Below are 16888 nucleotides of genomic sequence, written 5' to 3'. Positions count from 1 at the left end.
TTATTCAATGCAATATAGTTTCTATCAGTTAAAGTCATTAAATAGTAGAAATAATAGTGATGTTCTGGCCCTAGTTCCCATTTTAAGTGAAGGGACAGATTGGCCAAATAACATGTGACTTTGTTTGTCTTTAATTCTGTTTATACTTTTCTTGTGATGTTTACTGAAGTTACTAATTAGTTTATGATACTATTATTTTTGTTTGATGTCCTTTACAAATATTTACAGTCAGTTCATCTAAAAAATTAGGTATTGTTAAACAGCCTCCTCTACTGTACTTTTAACTCATTTCCTCATCCATCCTACTTCCCTTCAAGAAATGTACCTATTGTTGAATTCAGATACACCACCACCTATCAATTGTCTTCTTTGGCTTGTCAGTATATTATATAATAAATTTCATCAAAATTTGTTATTAATCCAATTTAAAAGGTTAATAGTATCAGTATTAATATTGATTTCTTTTGTTTTGAAATTTCAGGTTCTGAACCAATTAATTTACCGAACACAATGAAACATCTGCAAGCTATCAGTGAAATGGTTGATGATGTAAGTAAGCCTAAAACATCTCTTCTTGATTACTCCATAGAAAGGAATCCTGTGCAATGGACTAAGCAAAGTCCATTCAGTAAATATCAATTCATTTCAGAAATAACAAGGTAGGCATTTCTTTTACCTAAATGGTAATCATAAGTAATTTAAATTTTAAACTAATTCTGACTGATTTGTATTCTAAAATTGAAACTAACCTATTTTATTTTTACATACAAACATTTTATAGAAATTAACAGGAATATTTCTTTTTACATGCATTTAAGAAGAAAAAAAGTGTTATTTCATTTCAAATTTGGACAATTATTGTTTCTCAGTATCATTTATATGACTATTTTTTCACAACATAAGTAATTTAACTAAGCCAAAAATTAATGGAACACAGAAATCAAAACTCTTATTTTGAAACATCAAATACTTTTTTATATTTCAGAAATAAATGTTCATTGAAAAAATTTATTGCTGCTTTAAAGTATACCTTAGTTTCTTAAGTTTGCTTGAATAATATATCACAACTAAAAGACATAAGGTCCTAGTGTACAAAAAGTCAGCTCTTTCATCTTCTGTCACCTGTCAATGGCAGGACCCTAACCAGTGTTAAGTTATATTAAAGTTTTCCTGTATCAATTATTTTTTTAATTTCATATTGTTAACTCTTTGTAATTGGGAAGAATTCATTCTGTTTAAATTATGAACTGATATCTGAAACTATAAAATATAAATATGAAGTTGTTTCACTGATAAAACTATTCAAAAATAAATTGAAAATTTTTACTCAAAAACCTTTACAGTTAGTTCTTGACTTATGAACACCTTGACTTAAAACCTTATTGGACTTACAATGAAAAACATTTTTTTTGTCATTAGTTGCATGCTCCTGGTGTAAACAAGATGCTTCAAGCAATTTTGTTATACATATGAATGATACAATCCATTCCGTTACCTTATGTCCTAATGTCTATCAGTTATTTATTGTGTGGATTTGTCATTTACTTACAGTTTAAATTTTAACAAAAAGTTTTACTTTTAGAATAATATAAATAATAATATATAAAATAAGAAAAAGACCATATATGTAGGTTCAGACCTGTCACGGATATTTAAATTATTCCATTCAATATTTTATTTATAGTAAAGGATAAAGAATGAATTTTGGGAGCAATGAAAAATCTGTATTAGTGAAATCAATGATCACAAAAAAAAAAAATGGAAAATTTTTCAAAGACTTGTAAGCAGGATTTATTAGACAATAATTGTTTCTATTGTTCATAACTGTCAAGACAAAAGCACGTAGTCCTTTCAAAGATTCGCAGGAGGGTGAAAGCTGTAATCAGATCTTCAAAAATATGAAAACTGTCATTGTGTGGAGATTTGTGGAGAGAAAGCAGTTGCAGATTTCAAACCTGCTGAGATATTTAAAGATAATTTGGAAATGGTGTTAATTATTTTCAGTTAGAAGTTATTATTAGTTAATTGAATGGATATATATTTCAAAAAGAAGCTAAGAACATGTCCCGTTTTAAAGCATTTATAAATCGAGAAATAATCTCATTGTTTGGAAATATTTCTGGCTATAAACTGAAGTTATTTTAGATCTACCATTCTGAAAATCCAGGAACTTTGAAGGGGGTTGATGTCAACATAACCGCTACATTATCAGTATAAAAAAGTATAGATGACACAATACCTTTTTTGAGACTGGTTAGACAACTGTTTTATTTCCAAGATATTAAAAAAATGATTGGATAAAAACACCATACCTTTTCTTTTTAAATCACCATTAACTTTTCTTAATTCTTGATAAAAATTCAAGCCATCCATCTTCAACACATATGTGAGTTTCATCTAAGCATATAATATTTATGTGCCTCCTAACTCCTTAAGCATTCTATAACGGATGAATTAAGGTTGTATAACTAACTTCATTATCTAATAGCCCAAAAGACTAAGAGGAGAAAAAAGACAGTTATTTCACCAAAATTTTATTACTTTAATGAAAACTATGTATAGTTACAAGTCAAAATTGATGAGTTTGCCAACACTAGTTAGTGGAAATAAAAAACGGCAAGTGTTGCAAAACGTTTAAAAAAAAAGTTAATTTTTCATTTAATTTAATTCAATTTTCCATGGCTTCAAAACTACCTACAACACAAAAAAACAACAAAAAAAAATCTAATAGAAGATTATTTAAAGAAGAGTAAATGTGCTAAAATATTAGCCCTAAAAGAGCTATTTATGTTCAATAGTTCCTGAGATATAATTTGTCAAGAAGCAACCTTTCATAAAAAATGTACTGAAAAATCATTAGTTAGTGAATTTATTTTGGGAAATCTATATCTTATGAATCATTAGACGTACAGACGTTTATAAGCACTCAAATTAAAACTAGTTAAATGTGCTATGAAGTGGTTTATGTTATGTATGATTGTAGGTGTTTAATTCTAGTATTCTCTGTCTGGGGGGAGGAGGTTATTATCAAAATTAATTATAAATGATGGCTATTGCTGGTAAAAGTGATTTGAACTGTGTTTGTAATGGATTGAAGTAAATTAAATATTATACAAAAGGGAGATAAAACCTCTAATTCTTGATTAAATAAAATTAAAAAAACAACTGATTGTATGGGGTTTAGGCCGTAAGGGGAATATAAAGTGGTTTAGTATGGTTTGTGGTTAAATTAAATTATGGCAGCTGAAGTGTAAATGTGAAATAGTATAGAATAATAAAATATATTACAATTTTATTTTGCTGATGATTAGTGGTAGACTATTTAAGGTTTCTATGAAGCTTGTTCTTCAGTCTTGTTCTCTTTCCTCTCCTCCTCTGCTTGGGTTTTGTGTGGAATTATAATCTCATAATGCCTTTATTAAACACAAGTTAAAAGAGTACTAGTGCTCTGAGGTCAGAGAGTATCTTGTCCAGCGGACTTTCTTTACCCAGTGGTTCTGTACCCCAACAGTTTATGAATTAGCTGTTAGATTGCCGGAGCTTGATGTCCTAAATCAAGATGTTGGTTTCTTAGTTGTTTGGACAAAACGTTTGGTTTATGAAAAACTATATCTCAGGAACGATTAGACATAAAGATGTCTGTTAGCACTCATATTAAAGCTAGTTTATTATACTATAAAGGTAGTTTATGACAATTATCTTCGTTAGGGTAGTAATTGTTATGAAATGTTGTTCTAAAAAACTGTATCTTGGGAACTATTGTGTGTAAACAGCTCTAATAGGGCTCATATTTTAGAAAATTTGCTTTAGTTTAAATGATGTACTATGAGGTTTTCTATTGTTGTAAGTGTTTTTATAGATATGGAGCTCTGAATGAAAAATCAGCATTTCTTTAATATTTTGAAACAACTACCATTTTTTATTACCCTTAACTATACTTGCCAGACTCATCAATTTTGACTAGTAACTATACTTTAATTTCCATTAAAGTAGTTAGATTTGTCCAATCAATTGAAGGGCAAAGGAAGATCAAACATTGAGGAAATTTTGGAAAAAATATATATAAAATTTTTCATGCAATAAACTATATCTTGAAAGGGTGGCACAAAACAACAACATAGTATCTGAATGGAATATGAAACCAACTATTGAAAAGATGTACAAACAATATGAATTTTTTAATTACATAATGAATATCAGTAATGAAGATGAATAAATCTTATACCCAAATACAATATATTATATAACTATTTTCATATGTCTTAACATTTTTGGGTGAATACTTTAATGTTAATTGTTTTTTCTCACCCCTTATTCTGAACATCATATATTTTAATATACTTACATTTATTTACTTTTTGTGGGACTCTAAGCGCTACTATTATAAAGTGGATATAACATCTTCTTTTTGAAGTTCGCTTTGGATTTTATCTTACCTACTTGCAGCTTGAGTCTTTCTTAGGCCTTAATGATTTTTATTACTTGTTCTCTATATCTCGTAATGGGTTTTATATGTTAAGATTTTCAAATTGTTACAGAGGAAGGTTTTCAATTGTGGTGAAAGGTATTGATAAAACTAATGATCAGATGACAGTTGCAAAATTTTTGGATAATTGTGAAAGCTCTAAGGAAAAAGTTGCATTGGAGTTTGAAGCTTTAAGAACATTGAGACATGAAAGAATTGCTACATTGTTAGAAGCATATATGTAAGTTTTATTATAAGTTCCTTATAATTAACTTCTGTTTATGCCAATATGGACAGAATAATTAGTCATTTAGTAATTAAGTTATTATGGTTCAATTCATCTTTCTTAGTACTATATAATAGCCTCTTGCTAATGAAAACAGGTCTATTTTACTTATAGTCAAACTCTTCATTTTAATGAATCAATTTTATCTCTATTTTCAGGCCCCTTGATGATCCATATTGTGTTTTCATATTAGAAAAACTACAAGGAGCAGACGTTGTTACTTTCCTTGCAAGTAGGCATGAATATACAGAACAGATGGTAGCCACTATTGTTACACAGGTAAATCTCTAGTGTTCATGATTAATAATTTGTATATAGTATATATTTGATATTACTTTGTTAAAGCTGTTGTTCCTGGTCAAATCACTGGTTATTCTTTCCATTTTCCATATTACTAATCAGGAATGTAAGATTTTTTTGTATGGAAAAAAAGAATAAACACAGGAAGATATTATTGGAAATAACTAGACTAAATGTATAAAACCATAAGAAAGAAAGATACTAACCAAACATTATACTAAAGTAAAAAAAAAAAAGTTGATTTAAAAACAATGAGAGGATTTGGAGGTTAGAAACAGAAAGATTGTTGTAACAGGTTAAAAATGTTTATGAAAGGATTTTGCAAAGACAAGAACCTTCTTTAACAAAAGGTTGAAGGAAATTTCAGAAAGTTAGAGATGTCATTTTAGTTATTCCTTGAACTTGACTCAGGAAAGTCAAAAGAGATTCCATTTTGTATAATTTATCATTAATCTGACATAAAAAAGAGGATGTTACCCTAGAACATCTAGATTCAGAAGAATTGAAAGTGGAAGAAGTAATAGGAAAGTTAAATTATATAAGTGCCAGGAATCAATGAGATTTTTGCTAAGATGGTTAAATTGGGGAGGATATTAAATGGAGTGTTGTGAGATCTATGAACATATTTCTAAAATATGGAACAAGAAAGAAATGTCTGAAAAATCCTGTACAGCTATAATTATACCAATGCATAAAAACGATGGTAAATTGAACTCCCAAAAACAGAACAGAATAACACTATTATACAAAATTTGTGTAGTATGTTTCCTTCTTTAACTTAAAAGAATAATAATAATGCAGAAAGAGGATGTGATAGCTGAGCACCGTTTTGGTAAGGATCCCAGAGTAGCTGATTTAGTAGTTTGTGGGTTCAATTCCCACCTTTGTCAGTCAATATTTATTTCACAACAGCATTGATTAATGAATCCTGACGTTTTCTACTCTGGGATTGTATAGGTCTGCAACGGAAGGCTTGAGCCAAAACAATAATGCAGAAAAATTGTATGTGACTACAATTGTTGGTTCTATTACACCATAAGGATCAAGAACATGCATAAGAAATGTAATGTAAATCTGCACCATACCTTGTATAAAAAGTATAAGACAGCTTACGAAGAAATAAACTACATGAAAACTTTAGGATCCTTTGATGCTCCATTCATCATTCTTCTTATACTGGTGTTAATATTATTCAGTTTCAATTGTTATTCAGTTTTTATTTATTCAGTTATTCAGTTTCAATTGATCCTAATACTGCTTTGGAAATCCAGTATATGTTATATATTAGCTTCATGTCTTAAGAAAATGTCCTTTTATATGTGTTTATAATTTAAAAGATAACTCATTTGTAATAAACTCACTATGTATATTGTGTATATATGTAAATACTTTTGCTTAAAATGCATTTAGAATTTTAAATTAATCATTCACTCCATTGTACACTTAGCAGTGAACATTTATATAACTACAGAAAATATAATGTATTATATATATATATGATAGTAATGACAAATATATTAAATGTTTACACAATTTCTGTTCTTTATTAGATACTTGATGGGCTACAATATCTTCATTGGAGAGGATATTGTCATCTTGATCTGCAGCCAGATAATGTTGTCATTGCTTCTTTACACAGTCTTCAAGTTAAGTTGGTGGATTTTGGATGTGCCCAAAAAGTTAGTAAATTGGGAAATGTTGTAAAATTCCAAGGATCAGTTGAATTTTCAGGTAAAAATTCAATTAATGTGTGATAAATAAGCATAAATAATCTTAGAAGTTAGACATACACCAGCACTTCGTAAATATTAGAGGGGTGAAGGTTTGTGTAACATAACAGAATTACAAGACTATGTCATACAGAAAGGAGTAGCACCGTCATCTGTATTTAACTTGAAACAAATAATATACTGAGTGAATTATTATGCAATATGGAGGTGGAAAGTTATAGAGAGCAATAAAAAGAAAATTGATATCAATTCACTATTGAGAAAATTTTTGTTTATTCCCATTATTATTGGAAATCTCATTATTTTCTGTTAAATAAGGTCTCATTATTTCATGTACTATTCATTCAAATTTTGTATGGGTTATTTTTAAGTAAATGACTGAAACATTGACTACGAATATGTAAGATATGTGACATTCTGATCCACTTCATGAAATATTGAGGAGGCAGAAAGTGCCTTGTTTTCTCTGGATGGGCATCTATGTTATTTGAATAACATTAAAAAGTTATAAATTATTAATATTGCAGTATTACAAAAATATTATATAAACGTAAATGTTTCATATTTAATTATTTTTAATAATACAATTTGTTCCATTTATTCATTTTTGTTATTTATTCAAATTAAACTACTGCCTTTTTCAAAAATACTATATTTTTAAAAATAATATAGGCTGCAAAGAATTGTCTTGGACCTCAATATGTATGATATTCCAAAAGTTAAAATAAATGTAAGCGTAAGCACGCTTTTTAAAATTGATAGTATTTAAGATAACAAAAAAAAACCTTAAATTTTACCTCAATTTCGAATACATTAGAATTTTAAAAATAAATTTAATCTTAAAATTGATCGTAAATAAACACTATTTTTTTGAAGACCTTGATGAGTTGGTCTTTTTTCAACATAATTTCCTGTTTACACTTGTAAAGAAAAGCAGACTGAATACATTTTTAAAATTTTTACTTTCCAGAAACCTAAAAGTTAGAATTTACAAGACTATTAAAGTTTTCATTACAGGAATCCACATTATTTTGCCTTATTTTCATGAAATAAGTTTTTGAAATAATATTAAAAACTTTTTCAAAATATAAAGGTTTATTTTTATTACCCTCCAGGTGGCTATGAATGTTTAGAATCAAATAAAAGATCCATTAGAATGTTTATTATTGTCACCATCATCATCCCCTGTCCATCAGTGGAACAAGAATGGATTGGAAAATTGGAGGTCCAATTTTTTTTTACTTTATTCCTACCAATTCTCAAAACATTATAAACGAATTAAAAATATTTTCATGAGTTCTAACTGGCTAAAAGAAAAAAATCTATCATCATCAAGACAATGTGATTTCTGGTGATTCTGTGTAAGCAACTAGAACCATTCCAGCAAGTGTTGTCGACAGTTGAGAAACCAAAGAAGGAAAAACAGCTGTAATCTCCAAAATTCGAGTTGATACAAGCAACAGTACTGGACAAATATATTTGTCTTTTGATTTTTTAAAGAAATTTACTTAAAATAAAAAATAAAAAATAAAAACCTAGACTGAATTATATATATAGGTATATGGAGGTGCAATAAGATGTTATCTCTAGATCTCTATAGGAAAAACTTTATTCAGAGCTTGAAAGTTTATAACATCGGAGATGGACAGAGAATGAAGAATAGACTTGACAAAAAAATTTTCTTTCTGTTTAAAACTTATTCATTGTAAAAATAAAAAAAAGTTATTCTAAATTAAGTTGGGTATATGGATAAACAAAATTTTTGATTCCAAAAAATTATAATGATGTGTGGAAAATGCTCTGATCAAATTGTTGCTTCCTGTGAGAATGACCCATATGGGTAGCGATTGTTATGGTGGTGTTGGTATTGAACCTTTTGGTTTGCTAAGCCTATCATTATCATTTGTTTATCACCTTAAATAGCTCAAAATACAATACAGCATTAGTGCAAAACATCGCTGGTCCGTTGGCCTTACAAATTATAGTGGAAACCTATTTTAATGCTCAATCATGCAAAAATAAACAAAACTAAGTATAATAACAATAAAAGAATAAGACAATAAGAAGTATTACTTTATGATGTTGATTTCTTAGTATTAGTAAAAATTATAATTAGCTAATAAAACTGGTTTTGTTAATTCAAAGAGGAATATTATGTAAAATGAAAAAAAATACCAATAAACCTAAAAAATTGTAAATTGTATCAGCTTCAAACTTCCAAATTCCATAAGACTTTTTTTTTTATTATAATGCTAAAATAACTTTATTTTATTTTATTTACAGCACCAGAAGTACTCTGCCAGGAGCCAGCTTATCCTCAGTCTGATATTTGGTCAGTTGGTGTTCTCACTTATGTAATGTTGTCTGGAGTGTCTCCATTCCTTGGTGAAAGTGTTGGTGAAACTAGACAAAATATAAATTTTGTGCGGTACAGATTTGAACACTTGTATAAAGAGTTAACTCAAGAAGCAACAAGGTTCCTTATGCTTTTATTTAAACGTGCTCCCAAGTAAGAATATTAAGACTCCTCATAAATTATTATTAATTGAAAATATTAATTTAATGATAAATCTTTTACTTTTATATTAGTAAGATATCAAAGTAGCCATTTAGTTTAGTCATTAAATAAAATAAATTTTAAATTATCATTGGATTTATATTCTGTTTTTGATTCTTAGTGACTTTATTTTTCAAAACTTATGTACTCATTTTCATTTTAGCAAGCGTCCAAGTGCTGAGGAATGTCATGAACATAGATGGCTATTGCCATCAGAATACATGATCAAGAGGAGGGAAAGAGCTGTATTCCTTGGTAGCAGAATGAAGGTTGTATTATCTATTATCAGCTTTGTTCCCCAAAATATTACTATTTTATTTAAAAATTTATTCTATACAATTACAATGTATTTTGATTTTGAAAATAATTGCAACATAATATAATCACAAAAACAGAGAAAGAGTAAAATAGAAAATCGTATTATCAAAACATAACTGATATACAATTACCATAATTTTTTTTTAAAGAAATGATTCACGTTCATTCTTTAGTAGTATAAATACACAGCAACAGAATTAGTACAAATTGCATCTAACCTAATGTCATGGATTATGGAGTAAGCACCTATTTCAAAATCATTCACCTTTCAATTCAAAGTATCTATTTTCTAACTGAACTATCCATGATCCATTTTCTTGTAGCAATAATTAAATCATTGCTTGATGAACTTAGTCATGATAATACATAAAACAAGTTAATCAAAGCTTTGCTTTTCTTTACCTTTTAACCTCTTTTTTTCTCATTCTGGGAAACTATTTTGGTCACAGTTAATAAATAGGGTTTTAACTCCTTACCCACCCCGATGAATGCTACTCCATAACATTCCTTCAAAAATGGTATGAGACATTTAAATTACTCATCTGATTTATTAGATATTGATAATATTAAATGATTTTCTATAAGTTTGAAACTCACAGGACAATTCATATATTATTTCACAATTCATTATTTTAATCAGTTGTATCCCATTGTGTTTTATAGCTATTTAATACACCAATGTTTGTTTATTCTGACAAAATCTTTAAAAAAAATATTTATTAATTACTTTAAATATAGCTGAGCTGTTAAACACTTTTAAAGGTTTTAAATTTTAATCATATTTTTTATAATGAAGGTACAATTATTATTGAGTAGTAAAGATTCTGTATGGTGAAAATAATTATCAGGAGTCAAAATGAAACATAAGAATCCCTATTAAACCTTCATAAAATACATAAAAGAAAAGTACACAAAAATAGAAATTATAAAAAATCAGGAAAATAAGATATATACATAAGTGATAAGACACAGCTAAGGAGGTTTATAAAGAGAATAAAAACAGAAACTTAACTTTCACACAAAAAGGTTTATGTGAAAATGGCAAAGAAAAGAAAACAGAGTAAAATGAAATAGAGAAAAATTGGCAAAGTGTTAGGTATTTCAGTCAGTAGTGGGTTTTGTTATGTTCTATGGTGTGTGATTCTGAGGATGCTGTAATTATGAACTATTAGAATGCATTCACAGGTTGATAATAAATAATCTTTTTTATATATTTTATTTAAAAACAGACAGAGACTAATTTTTTTTTACCTTGAAGTTGCATGTAAATTATATTATACAAATTTTAAAATATGATAAAGTCATTTACCAAAAATTTTATTAGAAGAAGATATTTGTACCACTACAACCCATGAATAGTCAGAGGGTCAGTGCATTGTAAGAATGTATTGTTTTTGATCATTGGTTATACATGGAGGTGATTTGTTCAAGCTCACGCTCAACTACCAGATATTTTGCTCAAGGATGGGTACCCAATTTATAGAGGCTGGGTGTGCCCTAGGAGGGCTCCTAAACTCACAGAGTTGATTCACAGCTAGAGTTACAGAATAAGTAATTATCTGCCCCAGCCAGATTGGAATCGGGATTCTGGGAGTTAGTAGCACAGTGCTCATGGGAAGATATAAAAAACTAATAAAAACATTTTGTTTTATTTTTTTTAATTTAACTTATTAAAAATTTAACTGGTATAAAAAATGAATAAAATTAGCTGATAATTTAGGGGGTGTATCCAATAAAGATTTTGAATCTATGGAAACATAAGGAAGTTAAATGCATACTGTAATTGATTAGGTTAAAGAAAATTGTAAAAAAGATTAAAAATAACTTTAATAGACAATGATTATCGTTTGTTGTATAAAAAACTTCATTTTTATAAAAAATAAAGAAATTAAAAAAAAAAACAAAAAAACTTTATAAGTGCATAAATGATAGAATCCTATTGAATTGATTCAGACAGTATTTTGGACAATTAGTGACATTTTTTAATTTAAATTATAAACCTTGGTCAAAAGACATTATATATACATATGCTTTGTGTAATAGTAAGGAGTATGAAAACATGCTTCATTTAGTAACCTGGTGCTCTGTTTTGAATTTGTGTAGGAAAAAATATTTAAGTGAATGTATATTGTCTGAAAAAGCATAACTGAGATTTTGAGTGACAAAAGGTTGGAAGAAGTTATTTTTGTATTAGAAATATACTTTTCTAATTGGATCAATAATCCATAGAAAATCTCCCTGGTAGATGGTATTTAACCATGTCAGTCTTGTATCTTTGTATATAATATTATGGTATGGAATATGTAAATAAATACATATTTTCTAATCTATTCTACATAAAACTCATCAAAATAGTTGCTGAAGTAATAACTCAACACAGTGAACTGAGTTGGAGTTTAGGAATTTAGGGAAAGTGAGAGAGAGGTAAAAGGCAGAGTCATGGAGAAAAAAGAAAAAGAAAAACAAAATTTCTAATTAATCTAACAGTATTGTATTTATTTATGTAGGGTGATGAAGAGTAAATAAGAGTAGGGGGGCAGTGGTAGCAGCATGGCAACACACCAGTCTACCAACCCAAAGGTTGTCAGATCGAGTCCTGGTCCCATCCAGGCTTTTTTCAAGGATAAATAAAATAATACAAAACTTACTCACAACCTCCCACGGGCATTTGTGAGACCTGTTAGCTAATGGGTGGCACTAACAAAAATAGGCGTGGGAGTGACGAACCCACCCTACAAAAACCACATCAAGAATGTATTAGGAAATACATCGGGCGAGGACTTAGACCTCCATGGTCTGTCACCCATATAATAATAATAATAATAATGAAGAGTAGAGCTAGTATAGGATTGTAGAAAGTTAAGGTTAAGGTTTACCATTGAAATAGGATTAAACAAAACCATAGAATAATTTAAAAAATCACAACTTTCTAATTCATCATTAAGAAATATGTACACTTTACTATCTTTAACCAACAGCCTTTCCCTCAGATCCTATAATTATCTTTTCAATGTCAATAGTTACTTAAAATGTCCTATCTAAATTTATCACTTCTCAAATATTGTCTATCAGATCTTATTCTTATGTAAAACCTAAGAATCCCTCAGAATTTTTAATATTAATATTTTGGTTTCATTTACAGGATTTTAGTGAAAAATACCATCAAGCTCGCAGTGAAGAATCAAGTTCATTGCAAGGTCTTACTTCATTATTAGCAAAATTACAAAGATCAAACAGTATTCAAGAAGAACTGATTACTACAGATTTCTAAGCCATTTTACAATATTGTTTTTTGTTTTTTTATAAATATTTTGAAATGTGATGACTGCTTTTACAATTTTAAGTTATAAAAAATTATGGTACAATTAATTTCTCTTGATGAATAATTTATGTTATATTCATACCTTCTTTGATTGTCAAATTTAAATAAATTTTAACTGACGACTTGAATTTCTTGATTTTAAGGTCTTTATGTTATTTTTTAAATTATAATTCTTGCATGGTAGAATTTATCTTTGCTATTAAAGAAACAAATATTGAGGAATAATGATTTTGAAATATGTCTTCATATTTTTTATTTCCAAATTGTTTAAAGGATGGTTATTTTAAAAATCTGTTAGCATATCTGGTGATTCATCCAAAAGGTAAATTGAAATCCACTTATAGTAGATGTTTGTCAAGAGAAATATACTCGAAGAAAATGGTTATTTAGATATTAATAATTAAGGTAGTCTGTCAAAGGAAAAATAAAGTTACTGTGTTTTTAGTTTGTTTTTCTTTCTGAATACAGTAAAGCAGGAATTTATATCTATATTGTTTTAATGTTTTATATATATTCTGCATTTATAAATCAACCTGAAAAGTTGAAATGAATACATTTGTAGAAACTTTGTAATATAAAGATTCCACTATTTATTGTTATGAAAAACCATAACAGTTTGTATATGTAATAATGTAAATGGATTTTCCTAAATGTAATTATTTATATTTATTACTTCAAAATTTAGAAAATGTAAAAATATTTAAATATCACCCAATAAATTATTCTTTTAAATAATACTGTTCAATTTATTGCTTTTTCAAATATCATTATTCATTATAATATAATCAGATGTAATACTGCACCTTATATAATTTTGTCAATAAAAACGATCAATTTACTTAAAAATAACATCCTTGGAACTGTAAAATAAAGTTGACACAGATTCAAATGATTTTGTAATCAGTTGTTTAGTTGGGGTTTAACACCCATATGTACTCCATAAGTTATTTTATATAAGCTTACTGATTTATTTTAGCCAGAGTAGAAATGTTGAGATTCATTTTGTTGGTCCTGAACGACATAAATTTCTACTGGTGCACAGTGGTCATTTTTTTGAACCTGAGTTAGTGGAATTGAAAAAAAAAATATTAAATCACTATCAGGGCTGCAAAATGACCTCAGACATCTAAAGGACTAAAATGTGTGAATGGTTCCACAAAAAACAATTAGTGGGGTAAATGGAAGAATTATATTGAGAAGAACTTTGCATGCTACTGCTTTCTATTTGTGACCGACTTGTCATTTACCTTCTTTTTTGTTTAAAATCTAGACCTGTTAGCATTTTTATTTCATCTCCTTATGAATACACCAGCTACAAGGAACTCGAAACTTTTCAGATTAATTATGAAAATAAAATTAATAATTTTAGTCTTGGTATATAGTTTACTAAGATCTTCCAATTTTCATGATTTTTTTATGTAAATGTAAGTATATAACATGAGATTGGTGTGGATCGGTTGAATTATTGATATTGCTCAGTTTTTATTATTATTCAAGTCTAAATTTATATTGATATCAACTCCATGCCAGACTGCTTGCTCCTCTAAATATTTTCATTTTTTTAGTAGCAACAAATTTCTCGAGACATAAGAAATGGGTGGCTATTTTTTACCATACAAATGAATCAAATGCTATGAGAGAAATGAGATGTGAAATTCCACATTCTAAATTTTTCTCCTGCACAAGTGTAAAGGATCAACAACATTAGTTTTCCGTTCTCTATTGTTTCACCAAAAAATTCCAGTTGAAATGCACTAGCTCTGTATATTGACACAAAAAGTCAGTACAAAGCTGTTCAGTGAATATCAACACAATATAGGACTTGTATACCGTTATATAAATTTAAATGTATAAATAAACAGTAAGGTCAATTCAACCAATTTTCAAATTTTTGTTTTTGGTTTATTATTTTTAATAATGCGTCTTTGTAATCTCTTTGACGCCTTTTCTGATTTGTTGTTGCTAACCTGATGCTTTAACATACTTGTTAACCCTGGCAACGTAATCACTCTTGAAACAAAATACATGCCCTGACATTGGTGGGTTTTCTGGAAATTTAATTTAAGAAGATCCTTGTCTTTTCCATCCTTAGGATCCCCCTTATGAGGGATACGTGCCTGCAGATCATCATTTTCTTCATCCAAAGGCTTTGTTAGTGACTTAAAAGTCACCTAGTTGAAGCCATAGCCTAACTGGGTATTATAATTCCTTTGGTTATTATTGTTTAACAAATATTATATTTAGTTAAAAATATTCAGTGAACTATTGTGATAAAAATAATGACTACACATGCACATGCCTGCTTATACACACAAAACCAGTACACACACACACACACACACAAACACAAACAAGAAGTGATATATTATTGACAACTGTCCCATTTGAGAAGAAAACCATATATTGGCACTCATGACGTAATGACTAATGGTGGTCTAGTGAAGAGGAAAGAAAAAGTGTTGGTAGGTTGATTTAGTGCGTAAAAATCCCACACTGTGACTCGGTATGTCTTCCTAGCTATGTCTTAAAGATTTATTGTATAAACTTACTTTAATCCAAAATTTCTTTATGATTATTAAATGTTGCCCTTATTACTACTACGGATTTTTTTTATGGAAATTTAATGTTTGTGTCATTTACACTAAATTCTATTTCCGAACCATTGTCATCTCAGTCAGAACAGATCAAACAACTATTTTTAGTTGGAATATCATATTAAGATGATTTAACTCGCTTTATTTTTGGTTCTTGAATTCAAATTTTGTTTTTGGAAAAGCAGGCTTGTGGCTCTTCCATTTTTTCTAAAAGGGGCATAGTTATGTTTGTCTCAAGAATACCTCAAGATTGGCAGTAAAAAACACTGAAACAAAAAGGCAGATATTAAATAATTACAGTTTATAATATGTACTAACAGTAAGAGAGCTGGAATATTAGGTAAGTTGTCACCGTGCCTCCTAAGTTTAGACTCAGTTACTGATTTAATATTAATTTTTACTCATATATTCCATAATTAACTTACTTATATGGGTTATTCTCAAAAAAGTGTCAATTATGGCGATACTGCCATAAAGGATGTGTCTTATTAACAATTTTATGATTTTATTATGTTCTTCTCATCTCTGCTTTTAATATTCATTACCAAAAATTAATTTCCTTCAATTGAATTTATTTTTTGTGTTATTAAAATCCTCAGTTATCAGTAAAACCGCCTGTTAATACATTAGTTGTGGTTAAATCTTGTCTGTGAACTCGAAATACATTTTTTGGCCTGAAAATCTTTATAAAAATGAAAGCTTTAATATTAATATAATTTCACAGTTCCTTTGCCTTCTTATCACAAGCCTTTTTAAGTGCACTATGGGTTTTTAATGTTTGTCTATCTAATTAGAGTATAAAAGCTTTTAAACCTCAAATTATCATTATAGTTTTGTTAATTAGTTTTGCCCTTTGTAATTGTCTTCATCATTGGTAAATAATTTTTCACTATTTTAAAAACTTTTTGACCACCACCCAACATAGCCTTAATTACATCTTTACGATGAACTATAAAAGTTCCAAGAAAATAAAATATAATAAAAAAAAAAATTGTTATTCTTTTCAATGTCTGACACTTAAAATTCTATGCTAACAGCATTTTCATGTTAATAACCATAACTTATAATTTATGTTTCAATACACATCTCATTTGTTGTTTGCGTTATGACTATCTCAACCAAACAATTTGACCAACACAAATAAAATAATTTTGTTTTTAACTAAAGTTGTAAGTGAGTAAAATTGCATAAGACCTAAGCTAGGACTTCTGGTTAGTTAAAATTAAAATGATTCAAATTTCTAAAAACTAAATTTTGGCTAAGTTGTTAATCAAAATACTGAATTTAGCATGATTAAATGGGTTTCTAATATATAT

The 16888-nt window shown here is 28.2% G+C and overlaps 1 protein-coding gene across 4 annotated transcripts in view; it reads left to right on the top strand.

The window, feature by feature from the left end:
- Obsc (Obscurin) overlaps window positions 1–13106 on the top strand; it is a 185041-nt gene extending 171935 nt beyond the window's left edge. For all 4 annotated transcript variants that reach the window (XM_067045343.1, XM_067045345.1, XM_067045344.1 and 1 more), the window contains 7 exons: window positions 482–659; window positions 4539–4706; window positions 4910–5030; window positions 6602–6782; window positions 9065–9290; window positions 9502–9607; window positions 12799–13106. In XM_067045343.1, coding sequence (XP_066901444.1) covers window positions 482–659; window positions 4539–4706; window positions 4910–5030; window positions 6602–6782; window positions 9065–9290; window positions 9502–9607; window positions 12799–12927 — 1109 coding nt within the window. In that variant the 3' untranslated portion in view covers window positions 12928–13106. The remainder of the gene's footprint in view (window positions 1–481; window positions 660–4538; window positions 4707–4909; window positions 5031–6601; window positions 6783–9064; window positions 9291–9501; window positions 9608–12798) is intronic.
- Window positions 13107–16888: the final 3782 nt, after the last annotated feature.

This window comes from Halyomorpha halys, unplaced genomic scaffold (assembly GCF_000696795.3).
Source record: "Halyomorpha halys isolate HHAL.00 unplaced genomic scaffold, Hhal_1.1 Scaffold179.1, whole genome shotgun sequence".
NCBI lineage: Eukaryota > Metazoa > Arthropoda > Insecta > Hemiptera > Pentatomidae > Halyomorpha > Halyomorpha halys.
The sequence above is the reverse complement of the archived record's forward strand: the minus strand, read 5'-3'. Positions and strand labels throughout refer to the sequence as shown.